The 15,979-nt window shown below is 41.5% G+C and overlaps 1 protein-coding gene and 1 pseudogene across 1 annotated transcript; one reads left to right on the plus strand and one right to left on the minus strand.

The window, feature by feature from the left end:
- Positions 1-463: 463 nt before the first annotated feature.
- Positions 464-13,303, minus strand: RAD52 (RAD52 homolog (S. cerevisiae)). Its single transcript, XM_006878255.1, is given in 11 exon segments — positions 464-525; positions 936-1,180; positions 1,537-1,618; positions 2,713-2,855; positions 2,994-3,190; positions 7,055-7,130; positions 8,970-9,088; positions 10,810-10,877; positions 11,056-11,149; positions 11,682-11,783; positions 13,217-13,303. Coding segments are annotated over 11 exon segments (1,275 nt in total).
- Positions 13,304-14,814: 1,511 nt separating this feature from the next.
- Positions 14,815-15,702, plus strand: LOC102822949 (annotated as a pseudogene).
- The last annotated feature ends 277 nt before the right edge of the window (positions 15,703-15,979 follow it).

Genomic DNA, 15,979 nt, shown 5'->3' on the forward strand with positions numbered 1-15,979 from the left:
AGGATAGGGATTTCATAAACCCAAAAATGAGATTGTAGCTTAGATGGATAATAAAGCACCACTCTATGACCTTTGTTCTTGGCGTGACACTTAATACTCATGGGGGAATATTAAAAACAGGAAACCCTAAAGGGAAAGACAGCAGGAAATTGTTAAAGTTGGTGCTTTATTAGTCTGGCCTATATTGCTTGAGAACAGGCAGCCATTAATGACTCCTAAAATTTCTATCTTTATTAACAGCAATAGGAATAAATAGTAAGAAGCCTCAAGAGCCAAGGATTAAGTGTGTTCTCTGCAATTATTCAGTTTTTATCTGCCATGGGCTCCAGTAGTCACTTTTCCTCTGGAAAGTTCAGAACTGAGGTAAATCTTTGGAAATAAAGCTCATTCCCTAGGAATGATGAAAAAGTAGGTTTCCAAAATCCCTTTATGACAGAGTCCAATGACATGATTTGAATCTCAGCTAAGTTGGATCCAATTTTCTTTTCTTCATGTCCTGGTTCTTCCTATAAGAATCACAGTCTCCTGTGGAGGGTAAAGGGATTAGAATATAGCTGTCACGATCTTAAAATAAGGACTAAAGTAATTTCTGGTTTGGATTAGTTAACTTTCAAAACTAAAGACTAGGAATCCAGAAATAAGTTACTATTATGGGAAGGGCAGATCCCTCTGTTAATTCTTAACACTAGGTTACAGTAGTGCTTTTAGTAGAGAAAGCTCTTAATGTCAGGACATGCATAGGCTTCCTGCTACAACAAAGGGCTAAAAGAATTGCATCTGCAGTTCTGACTCTCAGTTATCTTCCATTTAAATGCTGCTTAGTTCCTTGGAATGATTCCAGCTACTAAAAAATGAAAGTCACTCCTTTAAAATTACAGAATTAAACCCAGGGTCACCCTTCAATTTCTGTTCCTAACCACTTTCCTCTCTGCTACCTGTTAGATGTTGGTTAGCAATGTGTGCTTGGGGATGCCAGGGTCCAGATTTTGATTGTGGCTTCTGGTGGCAAAGTCCTTCTGGAGTTTTGTTCCGGGTAACCACGTGGTTGTTCGGTGCTGGTGTGGCAAGTGTCTCAAGTGGTTCTGGTTTAGGCAGTAGCTTGATAATGTCATCTAAATCTGGAGTCAGATCCCACATTTCAAGATTGTCTATAAAGAGAGAGATCACAGAAAGATGCAATATCAGCAAATAGAAAAGAGTTTGTACATAGAGCAACAGAAAATTTGGTCATGAATTCCATGCTTTGGGCATCTTAATAATTTTTCAAATTTCTCTCTCCTTTTTCCCTAAAGGTACACTGAAGCTTCCCTCAGTTAGGAGCAGAAGATGTGCTATCACTACTTTAAGTCTACTCTGGGTCTTCCTTTCCCACTTTTCTCAACTTTATGGGCCTCTATAAAACAGATCACATTGGGATTTTTATGCTACTTTTCATATGTATTCAGTGACTACCAAAAATATACAGCACAGTAACTTAAAAAGATTTCATAGGTTTTTACTGATTAATATTTCAATCATTCTGTTGGTCTCTACTGACCTACAAGGGAGTCTTTCTCTGTGAATAGTTCTGGAACAGCAGTCACAGGAGTGCTATGCCTCGGAGGAGCCGGCAGCTCTGCTACAGTTCATATGAAAGAGGACAAATCACAGAATCATGTTAACTAAATGTAATTTAATAGATTCAGTCAACTAGTTACAAGAGCCTTTTCTCACCAATGTGATAAAAGATGTATATATTTCACATTGAATAAAAACAATGGCTCTACTTGTCTGATAAATGATGAGGAAAAGTCTGTTTTTCCCACATTAGTTTCAATCTGACAGTGCTGAGAATATAAATGAAGCAAGTCCTTGAATCTTCTTAATTCTTGGGGAAAGCTGGGCAAATGCTCAGTTGTGCTAAATAAGTCCCATTTTTATTTCTATTCTCTGGGCAAGACCAAAAAAAAAAATGTGTTGTTGTAAAGTGCCATTGAGTCTATCTGAAATCACAATGACCCTGCATAGGGTTTCTGAGGAGTGGCTGGTGGGCTTGAATAGTCTATAGCTTATCCTACAACGCCACACTAGGACTGCCTTGCTAAATTAGGTATCTCATATCCCCACTGATAAGGGCAAATAATCTGCCAAAAGCTCCTGTTCTCTCCAAACACAATTGTACTTTACATATATTTAAAGATAGCTATATACAATGCTGTGGCGTTGGGGGTTACTGTGCCAGACTGCAAAGCTATTTGAACTGCAAGGTTGGCAGTTCAAGTTCACCAGTTGCTTCTTGGAAACCCTATAAGGGTCGCTATGAGTTGAAATTGACTCGACAGCACTTAACAACAACATATATGGTGCTATAGGATAAGACCTGGGCTGTTAACTGCAAGCCACTCCTTGGAACTGACTAGAAAGCATTTTACAACAAAGAACTAAAAAAAAGCAGCAATAGCCATAGTATCTGAAGCAAAAAAGTCTATAGCCTGAAACTCTTTCATTCTAGACTATTATATGAATGTCCTCCCCAATAAAAGATCAGTATCTTAAGTAATGGGGAAAATTGTGACAGGATAGTTACTCTTCTATCCTGTGTGTAATCCATGAAATCCTAGTGGAGTCTGGTTTGGACCCAGTCACACTGTTACTAACAGATAAGCAGGTGACCCCATCCACCAACCTTCCACCTTCAGAATGTACCTCCCCAGGCCTCTTTCCATCTCACACACCCTCACTTTTCAGTGAAGAGAGAAGATATTGAACCTTGCTGCTGTTTCTCCATTTGCTCCCGAAACTGCTGTTGCAGCTGTTTTTGTCGGCGCTTCCGCTGGTGCGTGGCATCACTCTCCACAGCAGATGAGTTCACACTTCTGTGCCAGAAGAGACACAAGGTAGGAATAAGTTCCTGAGGGAGTATATAGACCCACTTGCTGGTTCTGAAGGTTGAAGGGAACCTGGAGCACAGGAGAAGGGGTGGAAGAGAACAGAGAGAGAACTTAGGCCCCTACCGGGAGGTGCTATCCTTATCCCCATGTATCACAATGTGGGGATCGTCTGAGTGGCCTGGTCTGCAAGGGGAGGTCACCACCCGAGGCTCGTGGGGTACCAGAGCCATGTTCCGTCGGCAACTGCTATATCTTGCTTGTTCCACAGATGGTTCAAAATCTTGTCTCTTTGCTTTGGTTAAATCCACTTCAGGAGGCAACTAACAAAAAAAAAGAGAAAAAGGAAAAAAAAAAACTTCCTCCAACTGCTCTTCCCCTTCCTTTCTTTTCCTCTTACAGATCTAGATTCTCAATCCCTAGAAAATGGCAATTGACAATCCTCTATTCATCATTTCTGGGTCCTAAAAAGCCAAAACAAAGGATCCACAACTCCCAAGTTACACTGTTAAATACATGCGAAGTAAAACCATTTTATTTACTACTTATAGCCTACTGTATTGTGACAAAGCAATCCTCCTTTGGTTTTGATTCAGGGTAAATGGTCTATGAAATATAACTTGAATTTTTCCTTAGAAGCTAGATGCTGTCTCCTTCTTATCCTTTTTTCCCCATGGAAATGATCGGGTATAGTCTCTGGGAGGCCTATTCCATATCTAAGGAGCTTTACGATAAGCACTAGACTGCTAACCACAAGGTTGGCAGGTCAAACCCACCAACCACTTCATGGGAAAAAGATGAGGCTTTCTGCTTCTGTACACATTTACTGCCTCGGAAATCCTATAAAGGGTCACTATTAGTCAGAATCAGCTGGATGACAGCAAGCTCTTTATACCATCTCTACACCTTCTACGCCCTGCAAATACAACACTCATCACTGAAGAAGTCTCAGGAATGCTATGGCACAAGTATCCTTCAAATGACAGGAAGAAGAAAACTTGGAAAGTAGTGACTCAGGCTGCCAGCTAAAGCTACAGGGGCCCCCTGATTTGGGATGGTTCCTACATTACACCAAGTGAGAAATGTAGGAACTGTGTACTTCATGGCATATGGCAAATGATTTTACTTCCAGGCCATGAGCAGTGAAGAAACCCAGATCCTTCTTACTGGGAGGATTTCTTCCTCAATTCATAATATTAATGCTGGTAGAATTAACTGTGTGAATATGAGTGACTGAGGTGACTAAATTTTGATAAAGATAACCTGGAAATTATAGTGTAGGTATTTTATCTACACTGAAAAATAAACAGGTTAAAAAGAAACAGAACTTGAGTCTCTAAGTCAAGAGCTGTGAAAGATATGGAATAATCAGAGCTCTTGCACACTGCAATATGGAAGTACAAACACATTGAAAAACTGGGGAGTCTACTAAACCTATGTCATTTTGTTAAGTGCCACCAAGTCGGTTCCAATTCATAGCAACCCTGTATAGGGTTTCTGAGGAGTGTGGCTGATGAGTTTGAACTGCCGACTTTGCGGTTCAAAGAGACCCCACAGTCCAATGCATTATCCTACAATACCACACTATGACCATATTAAGACCCAAATCCACACACACTGCCATCAAGTCAAGTCCAGCTCATAGCAACCGAGGGTTTCACAGGGTTTCCAATACTATAAATATTTACAGGAACAGGCAGCTTCATCTTTTCCCCATGGAGAGGCTGCAGTTAACAGCCCAACACCTAACCCACAGAATCACCACAGCTCCTTACACCTACATAATTCCCAAGATAAGACACATGTACCGATGTTAATAAGCTTGCTGTGACTATTGTTAAGTACCAGCCAGTCAGTTCAGACTTATAGCAACTCTGTATAGGGTTCCCCAGGAGTAGCTGATGAGTTTGAACTGCCAATCTTGTGGTTCAGACTGACCTTGTGGTCCAGTGCTTTATCCTGCAGCACCACACCAGAACTCCATGGTAATAGCAACCCTACTCAAAACAGCCAAAGGCTGAAGGGAAAAAAATAATTAGACTGCTAACTGCAAGGTCAGAGGTTCAAACCTACCAGCCTCTCCTTGGAAACCATATACAAGGTCACGATAAGTTGGAACCAACTCAATGGCACATAACAACAACAAAGAACAGAAAAATAAAGTAACGTATAGACTATGATAAGTGGCATCAGGATTGGAGGAAGACTCATTAACAACCTACAATATGCAGATGATACAACCTTGCTTGCTGAAAGTGAAGAGGACTTAAAACATTTATTAATGAAGATCAAAGAGCATAGCCTTTGGTATGGATTACATCTCCGTAAAGAAAACAAAAATCCTCACCACTGGACCAATAAACAACATTCTTATCAATGGAGAAAAGATTGAAGTTGTCAAGGACTTCATTCTTCTTGGATCAATTATCAACACTCATGGAAGCAGCAGTCAAGAAATCAAACGACATACTGCATTAGGCAAATCTGCTGCACAAGACCTTTTTAAAGTGTTAAAGAGCAAAGATGTCAGCTTGAGGACTAAGGTGCACCTGACCTAAGCCAAGGTGTTTTCAATAACCTCATGTGCATGTGAAAGCTGGACAGTGAATAAGGAAGACTGTAGAAAAATTGATGCTTTTGAGTTACGGTGTTGGAGGAGAATATTGAAAGTGCCATGAGCTGCCAAAAGAACCAATAGACCTGTTTTGGAAGAAGCACAGGCAGGGTGCTCCTTGGAGGCCAAGATGGCCAAACTTCGTCTCTCATACTTTGGACATATTGTCATGAGGGACCAGTCGCTGAAGAAGGATATCATGTTTGGTAAGGTGGAGGGCCAGAGAAAAAGAGGAAGACCCCCAATGAGATGTATTGGCCAAGTGGCAGCGTGGATGGACTCAAGTGTGGCAACAGTAGTGAGGTTGGCCCAGGATTGGGCAGTGTTTCATTCTGCTGTACATAAGGTCACTATGGGTCGGCACCAACTCGATGGCACCTAACAACAACAACATAAAATATGCAATAGAAAATTATACAGCAATGAAAATGCTGTAGAAAATGTGAATCTCACAAACATGCTGACTCAAAGCCAAACACAAAAGAACTAATCTACGTTGTTTGAAGTGATTTTTCTCAGTACTGGTGGGGGAGACTAGTGGCTAAGAGACACATGGAGACTTCTGAGATGCTGAAATGTTCTGAGTCTTGGTCCAGATACTGGTTACATGACTGTGATAGGATTTAAAATTCATCAAGCTGAACATTTATGATATGTGCACACATCGGCATGCCTGTAAGTGCTTTCTAATACTTCAATGTGTTAAAGTACAAACTGTACAGTTCCATTTATATAAAGGTAAGAAATAAGAAAAATAGGCTAAAAGTCAGAATAGAGAAGGTAATTGTCACTTTAGAAAAATGCAGGATGGTGAATGGATGTGGGCCTCTAGGGTATGGTAATGTTTCCTTATCTGGGAGGCAAACAGCTATGTTCACTTATGACAGTTCTTCAGGCTGTGCTGTTAGGATCTCTGCAGCCTTCTGTGTATATGCTGTAATGCATTCTGAAAGCTCAACAAAAAGGAAAACATGGACCTTGACTGATGCAATTGGTACACATCCCTACTTAGGATTTCACAAGAAAATGAATCCCTCAGTTAGAGATGGGGGTGCAGTACCAGGCAGCAGAACTGCAGGCATCTCCAAGAATGATACTCTCCTCTCCAGTGGGCAGCCGAGCACTACAGAGCTTGACGGAGCCCAGGGATGCTAAACTCTCCAAACGCAGATGCTCAGAACATGTGAGAGCGCAGGCAGACACCAACGAGAGCTAAAGGTTAAAAGACATAAGAGCTAAAAGTCTGAAAAACAAGGTTTGAACAGGTGAGGTTCTGAGTGTTTCTAAGAACTCACAGGCTGCTAGGGAGGGCTTTTGGACAGGTTTCACAGACATCTCAGTGTTCTGTGTCTGAGACAGTGACATCACTTTTCTCAGCCTCAATTTCTACATATGTAAAATAAGAGAGTTGGTTCCTGCTAGCTCTAACATTCAGAGAGGTCACTTTCCTGGCCTTCTAAATAGCTGCGTCCTCTGTTCTTCCCCTTCCCCTTAGTCCCTCCCCTACAAATAAACAACCCATGACACGTGGGAGTCAGATCATCTTTTCTCTATTCATCTATTTCCAGCATACCTGGCGTGGAAGCTTATTTAGTGATCTCAGATAGTCTTTGTCCAGAATACAATTTCCAAGTGCATTCCCAAAACTCCTAAGGGTAAGGAAAAAAGTGAAAACAGGATTGAGAGTCGTTACTTTTGAATCTCAAAGAGCAGAGTCACAACCTTTGTACAACTTGCTTCTCAACTACAGAAGAGGAAATGGACATTCACCCTCGGTGAATGTTTACTGAGCATCTGCCATGTTCCAGCCCGGGTGTGGAGCATACGGCAGTAAGTATCACAGACAAAACCCCCTGCCCTCAAAGAAAGGCAATGAGCATGAAAAGACTAAATAGGGATTCAAAAATCCCACTAGCTATCTTCTGATGTAGAACACATTCCAGAGCAGTATTCTTTTCCAAGGTCTGCTATAATTCCCAGTTAAGAATGAGTTATACACTTACGGGCTCACTCTTTCACGACCAAATTTCTTTACTTGGGGCATATGGAATCCCTCCCATTGGATATGATAATGCAAATTGTAGTGCATGTTTATAACATGTAAGTGGGTAAGTCAAAAGTATTGCTACAGAATCATAAGAACCTTTATTAAACAAAATATCAAAATGCAAAGCTATTGTTTCTCAGTAGATCCTCCATCTAAGGCTATACGTTTCTGAAGGCAGTGTTTCCCATCTCTCTAATCCTTCCCCATCTGGCACGGTAGTAAATAAGCACTAGACTGCTAACCACAAGGTTGACAGTTCAAACCCACCAGTTGCTCCTTGGAAACCCTATATGGTGTCACTGTGAGTTGAAACTGACACAACAGTACTTCACAACAAAAACAATTTGGTTATCTTTGAGGGGCTCAAATCATGTTCATTTTCAAGGTTCTTTTAGTTTCAGGAACAAAAAGAAATCTGAAAGGGGCAAGATAAGGGCTAAGAATTTCCCAATAAAATTCTTGTAGGACAGCCCTTGGTGCCTTCAAAGAATGAGCAGGTAGACTGTCATAAAACAAAGAAATTCCTCAACACAACTTTGCTAGCCTTTTCCTCACCAATGTAGTTGTCAATATTTTTAAACATTTTTATAACAAACTCTCATAATTGTCCTGTGTCCTTCAAGAAAATCTATCAAGTTTACCCCTTGGCATCTCAAAAAACAGTCACCATAACCTTTTGACCACTCTGCCTGAAATTTAACTGGCTCAGCAGATCCTCTAGGAAGCCACTGTTTTGATTGGAACTTTTTTTTAAAAGGCACCCTGATGAGAGAACGTGTCTGCAGCCATCCACTGATTGCAGAGACATGTTTAAACATGTTTTGTTAGAATAAACCCATGCATGTATAAATTGGAACGTTAATAGCAATTGTTTTTCATATACCCTCATGTTATTGTTGTTGTTAAGTGCTGTCAAGTCAGTTCCAACCCATAGTGACCTTGTATAGGGTTTCCGAGGAGCGACTGGTGAGCTTGAACTTCCAACCTTGCAGTTCAATTCACTTCAATTCTGAATTGGCTTTATGGCCCACAAAAATGGTTAAAATTCCTACTCTAGTAAACCGTTACCTATACACAATGAAGAGCTCTTTAGGTGTGTTACAGAGAACAAGGGAGCTATCCAGGTACTTAAAAGGAAAGGTCTCCACGGTCTGTTACTAGGTGGAAAAAAAAAAAAAATACACACACAAGCAAAAAGAAGTGACAGAATAGAAAATATAATATTCTACCACCTAAAACAGGAAGAGCTAAGCACAAAGAAATACGGGGAAAATACAAAAGGGAAACAGACAAGCCTGAGACTAGAATGAGAATGACACTGCTTTTTTTAAACACAATTTTGATGTTTGTTTCAAATAAATGTGACCCCGTTTCCAAAAACACTGCTTTGAAAAACAAAAGCTGAAATGAAGCAAGAGAAACTGCAACTCTTTTTGCTTACCTGAGTGCTCGCTTCAACCCATCTGTTACTGCCTCCTTCCTTGCCTTCTCCAAGGATAAGGCCTTTGACTTGAGGCCCTCACTAACACCGTAACCCACATCTTCATGATAAGAGCCATCCTAGGGGAAGGAAAGGAGTTAAACTTCTAACATGAGAAGCTGCCCTGAGTCCCTAGCTCCATAGGCTCCTTAAGTTGTTATGTGCCGTGGAGTTGGTTCCGACTCAGTGACACCTGTACTGGGTTTCCGAGGCTGTAAATCTTTATGAGAGCAGAAAGCCTCTTTCTCCCGCGGAACAGCTGGTAGTTTCAAACTGCAAACCCTGAGGATAACAGCCCGATTCGTAACCACTATGCTATCAGAGCTCCTTGAGTAGTAGTGTTCAAACAAGGTTATAAGTATGCCCCAGGACCCTGGCTAAAGAGTACATGGGCACAGGTAGCTGTCAGGAAATCAGTCTCGGGAACAGCAACTTCCTACGTACTGCTTCTAGCCCTGATCTGCCTAGAAATGTGCTTGTGTCAAGGGATTAAGTATAGAGTCCCGGTGTGATGCTTTAGGATAGGCACTAGACCACAGGCCAGTTTGAGCCACAAGATCAGCAGTTCAAACTCACCAGCCACTCCTCAGAAACCCTATACAGGGTCGCTATGAGTTGGAACCAACTCAACGGCACTGAACAACAACAATCCTCAAGTATGACACCTCTGGGACACCAAACAAAGGCATAATGTGAGCTATCACATCTAAGACTGAATAGCAAATCCTTTTGCAAGTCCATTTCTTGGCTTTCACCAAAAGTGAGGGCAGAGCTCATCAACTTGACAAATAAATAATATTTTTTTATTACAGCACAATATGATTTATGGAATAAAACTCAAAGTAGTCACAGAAATGGGTGACACTGTGGTAGCAAAACTTTCTATCCTCAGCTAGTTACTTACATGAACAAAGGTTTTCAGTATTATTTATGAAAATAAGAAGTCAAAATAGAGTTACTGTGCAAGGTTCAACTGTGGCTATGAAATAAGACGAAAAACAAACAAAAAATCCAGCACCATTCACAAATGCATTCTCCATAAAACTTTTTAAAATAATTAACAAATTTTTTATATAATTATGTTGTATTTTCAACATAAGCATAATTATCTGATCAAGTGTGTTAATCAGAACTCTAATAATAATTCAACCCAGAAGAATATTTAAAATATTTAGAGCCTAAGGTCACTGGAAATCTCAAAAAACAAATATATGTTTATACACACATTCACTCACACATAAAGGCAAAGAAGTTTGATAAGGTATCAATCAAAGATGTTCACTCAGAACCAAATGTATTAGGATAAAAGTTGAGGGGAAAGTGAAATAGAAATATGAGTTCAAACAAAGTAAACAACATGTAAATTCCTGACCACTAAAGTATAGCTTGCTCATTTCTTTTCTTATATGGATGACAGTATTTAATTCCCTTTGGTATTCACATTCCACTGGTACATTTAAGAGATGTCACCAATTTATTTTATTTCAAATTTTATACTATGCCAAAAGATAAAATCTTTGCCACTACTTACATTTAGGGTGAAATTTTTTAAAGTCAACTTGAAAATGTTCATGGAAAAGAGAGAGTTTTCCAAAATTCTTATAGCGAACACATGAACAAAATTGTTTGAGCTCCACCATGTTAGGGAACACTGGCTGAGATACACATCCAGGCAGACCTGTGGTGGGAGGAGCTAGCTTTCTAGCTTGGTTGTGCCGCAGGCAGGAGCCCTCCTACCTACTCACTCCCTCCACCACTTGCATAGCCTTTCCAGGCAGCAGGTCTACTCCATCTCCCTTACCTTCAACTGGACCTTTACAAATGCACAGACTCCTACGTAGAACTTGCCATTGTTGAGGTCAACAAAATCTAGGAGTGGAAAAGAGAAGAGGATGAAGAAGGTTCTGATCCCTGTGCCTCACCTGGACTCCTGCTGGCAACCAAACATACCTACCTACACCCTCACCCGCAAACCACTACTGTCAGAAACTAGACAACACCAACGAAGGGGACTGAAGATGTTATCAATGCCAAGAAGCATACTCACCCACATTCTGCTGTGTAACAGAGTGTGCCCAGCCATTGTAACCAAACATCTCATTGGCCAGATTAATTACTCTATGACCCTCAATGTAACATACCTGGGGGAAAAGTTAAAGAACAAAGGTTACAATAAAATTGCAAGTTGCATTTAGATGTGGCTCAAAATTTATATAATTTATTCCTCATCTGATTTTTTGGCAAAACTGCCCTAAAACATTCTCAAGAAATTCCCAATGAACTTATTTCAAAGACCTTCTGAAGAAGCCCACCAAACTAATGGTCTGCCTTGTGGGAGAGACAAGAACCAAAGGGAAAGCTATCCATTCACCTAGCATAATACAATTTCCAAAATGCTGACCCTGAAATTAAATTAGATGCAAAAGACAAATTTTTTAAAAGAGGGTATAAAACTCCTAGAGTGACAGGTCTCAAAGCAATGCATGAGCCAGTTCAGATGACAAGGAAGAATGGAACCCATCCTCCCCTCCCCAAGGGACTGGGCTCTAGGAAACACCCAGGAACAGTGAACAAAACACCTTCTGAATCCCAGAGGACCCAGAGATAATCAGAAAGACCAGGTGAGTACTCTGCTATAGGTTGCCCTCTCCCTAAGCATGTAAACTTGCCTACCTTCTGGCCTCCTCCAGCCATGCGACTGCTAATATACTCTGGGCCGAGCCGCTGCCTCAGGGCATTCTGGATGGCCTGGTACTCTTCTGCTGTGTACTGGCACTATAATCCAGAAAGAAAATATTAAATTTCCACTACGCCTTATATCAAGGAGCTCTAGTAGCGTAGTGGTTATGAATCGGGCTGCGAACCACAAGGTCAGCAGTTCGAAACTACCAGCTGTTCCATGGGAGAAAGATGAGGCTTTCTGCTCCCGTAAAAATTTACAGCCTCGGAAACTCTGTACAGGGTCGCTATGAGTCAGAACAGACTTCACGGCACATAACAACAACAACAATTCCTTCTATCAGTGATTCTTCCAACTTTTATTGAGGACCCAAAGAGCTTTGATTGATAATGTGTTATATTTACCAGTATGTACCTATGAGAAAGTGAAACTAAGAACTGTTTAAATCACATACTCCATCAGCCATCAGAACAATGATACACAGTTGTGCAGCCTCTGAAAAACTCCACCATATCCTTGTGAGATAATATGAGAACACAAAAAGTATTTCTAGATTATAATAAAATTGTTTTGACCTCAAGGACTCTAAAAGGGTCTTAAGGATCCCCAGAGGCTCCTGGAATGCATTTTTAGGACCACTGCCTTAGATGCTACTACCATCCTTACAAAACTTTCTCAAGTTAGAAGAGTTTCAGCTTCAGATTCTCTTTGTGACATTTACATGGGAAAGGAAAAATGGGAAGGGGATATATGAGTGGAAGTCTTGCTCCTATTTATCCTGTCGAAAGTTTTATACTTTCTTCTCCAAATCAACACCTTCACATAGCTATACACTACTACATGTTGTTTTCATTCTTGTTTCCGTGGCAGTTTTCCTCTTTCCCTATTTAAATGCAATGAATACTCACAAACAAATCTCTACTTAAGACAGAGTTTGAGTGGTTAAAGCAATATCTTTTTATGCACAGACTATCTCTACAAAGATACCATAACTTTGAATGCACTGAAGAAAGAAACTGAGTGGCACATGGACAGGAGTAATAGGAAGGTAGGGAGACTTTTCACATATTTTCTTTTCTTTTAAATTTTAATTCATATGAGCATGTTATCTATCAAAAATTAATTCAAATTCAACCCAAAATTTAATCCCCTGAACTATTAGTCTTATAAAGTTAAAATTCCAAAATGCCCTCAGAGTTCATCAAAACCAGAAAAAAGCCAAACTCACTGCCATCTAGTCAATTCTGCCACATAGCAACCCTTACAAGGTTTCCAAAGCTGTGAATCTTTATGGGAACAGATAGCCTCAGCTTTCTCCCACAGAGCAGCTGGTGAGTTTGAACTGCTGACCTGTGTTTAATCTACAGTGCCAGCAGAGCTTTTTAGAGTTCATCAAAGACCCTCTAGTAGTACAGATAAAGGAAAGCCCCATTACAATACCTTCCTTACACTCATGCAAGAAGATGCTCTCCCTCAGACAGTGTCTCATTTAACTTCACTTTTTTCAGATATTAAAGAAACCAATTACCTGGCCAAAGCGTAATACAGAGCTACCACCTGCTGAAGAAGGATAGCTGTCACGGCTACCAGGAACTGCTTCCTCAACCCCAGACATGTTGATTCTGTCAGACCTTTAGGTAAATAAAAGGTTTTTATGTTTTTGTTTTTGTTTTTTTTAAAAAGATGCCAAAGAATACTAAAGGTACATAAAAGAGTAGAAGCCTCTTAAAATTTTCAGACAAAACATACAATATTCTTTGAGTTATTTTATTTAGTTATTAGTTTCATATACTTATGAACACTGACACATCAAAGAGTAACTTGCTCAGGGCTTAACTAAGCTTTGCTAAGCCCCTCAAGCTCCTCTAGGTCTACCTCTCCCAATCTGTCAAAATGTATGCTACGATGATGGTGCTATTTAAGGTGATTTTTATAATGAGAATGTATTACAATCACAACTGGAAAAATCAAAATTACAAAAATACTCTTTAAGGGTACACAATCAGCTCATTAATACCTACTCTGTGGTCAACTAACACTAGTCGCTATGGAGTAAATGTGTGTGTGTACATATATATGTAGGTACATACATACATGCATATGAAGGGGCTTCAAAAAATTTGTGGAAATTTTCCATTATTTTTCGATTCTATTTTTTCATGAACTTTCTGAAGTCCCCTCATATAAGCTACAGTAACTGAACTTCTTTTCCAGAGTTAACAAGCTAGCTGAGGGAGAAAAGACTAACCAATATGAAGAAATCAAGGCAATATCAAAACCCCTAACATTCAGAAGAATAGATCATAAAACCCATTTGGTTCCTGAACCACCAGCGTCAGCATCACCTGGAAACACATTAGAAATGAAATCCTCAGACCCCACCACAGTCTTAACAAGGCCTCCAGGTGAATTTAATGCATGCACAAGTTTCAGAACAATGCATTAGACTAGGACTACACAAATTTATAGTCCTTTAGAAAATATATTTACCCTCAGAAAAAACATGTACAAGTAGATGACCACTTACCCATCCCACTCCCCACAACCCCATGACTCAATACCCGTGACCCAAGGCTCAATATGCTGTTTATAAGAGACATATCAAAAAGATGAAGACAGCCTAAATGCTCAACAGAAGAATGGTTAAACAAACTTTGGTATATATACATAATGGAGTACTATGAAATACTGAAGAATAATGATGAATCTGGAACCGACTCGACGGCACTTAACAACAACAACAATGATGAATCTGTGAAACATCTCACAAGATGGATGAACCTGGAGGGCATTACGTTGGATGAAATTAGTCAATTACAAAAAAAGACAAATGTATGAGATCAAGAAACAATCTATGATAGTTACAGGCGGAGTGGGAGGGAAAACTATTCATGGGCAAGAGGGTAGACTCATGTTGACATGGGTGACTGGGCAGGCAATATATAACAGGAGGAAAGATGAAGGTAGCAGGAGATACAGGAAGTTAAAGTACAATAGAGGTAAATAAGCAATACTTAAAGTGAATGCAGGTAGGGCACGGGCAGTGGGGCAGAGCTGGTCCTGTTGAGCTGCTGCTCCGCATGGCCTGCAGTTCCCGGGGCCCGCACCCCATGCCGCCTGCCCGCCATGGGGCCCGACCCTACCACCCTCTGCCGGGTCGCCATCCGCGAGGGCTGGTTTCGCGAGACCTGCAGCCTGTGGCCCGGCCAGGCCTTGTCGCTGCAGGTGGAGCAGCTGCTGCACCATCAGTGCCCACGGTACCAGGACATTCTTGTCTTCCGCAGTAAAACCTAAGGCAATGTGCTGGTATTGGACGGCGTCATCCAGTGCACAGAGAGGGACGAGTTCTCCTATCAAGAAATGATTGCTAACCTGCCCCTCTGCAGCCACCCCAGCTCACGCAAGGTGCTGATAATTGGGCGGGGACGGGGGTGTCCTGCGGGAAATGGTGAAACACCCGTCCGTGGAAGCTGTGGTCCGGTGTGAAATTGATGGTCCAGTGTGAAATTGATGAGGATGTCATTCAAGTCGCTAAGAAGTTCCTGCCAAGTATGGCTGTTGGCTACTCCAGCTCAAAGCTGACCCTCCATGTGGGTGACGGTTTTGAGTTCATGAAACGGAACCAGGATGCCTTCGATGTTATCATCACTGACTCCTCAGACCCCATGGACCCTGCCGAGAGCTCATGAAGAACCCCCTCAAGGAGGACCGCATTCTCTGCTGCCAAGGCGAGTGCCAGTGGCTGCACCTGGACCTCATCAAGGAGATGAGGCAGTTCTGCAGATCGCTCTTTCCGGTGGTGGCCTACTGCACCATTCCCACCTACCACAGTGGCCAGACCAGCTTCATGCTGTGCAGCCAGAACTCGAGCACCAACTTCCAGGAGCCTGTGCAGCCCCTGACGCAGACTTAGGTGGAGCAGAGGCAGCTGCGATACTACAACTCCGACTTGCACCGGGGGACGCCTTTGTGCTGCCTGAGTTTGCCCGTAAGGCCCTGAGTGATGTGAGCTGAGCCCCGAGCTGCCTCCACCACTGTCACCCAGAAACCTCGGACCAGGGAGCCTCAGGGTATCCGGGGCTCCCCAGCCCCACACAAGGCCCTCTGCGGGCTCTCACCCACCAACCAAGTATTACCAGCCCCAGAATGCTGCACTGTCACTTTATCTTTCTCTCTGTAGCATCCAGCCTCCAGCCTAAATCAGCTGTAGACAGCGCCTTCTCTGCCTTCTGTCCCCTCGTTCACCAAACATGTGTATTTACAACAAAAAAATAAAAATTAAAAATAAAGT

This window comes from Chrysochloris asiatica, unplaced genomic scaffold, assembly GCF_000296735.1.
Source record: "Chrysochloris asiatica unplaced genomic scaffold, ChrAsi1.0 scaffold00050, whole genome shotgun sequence".
Classification (NCBI taxonomy): Eukaryota; Metazoa; Chordata; class Mammalia; order Afrosoricida; family Chrysochloridae; genus Chrysochloris; species Chrysochloris asiatica.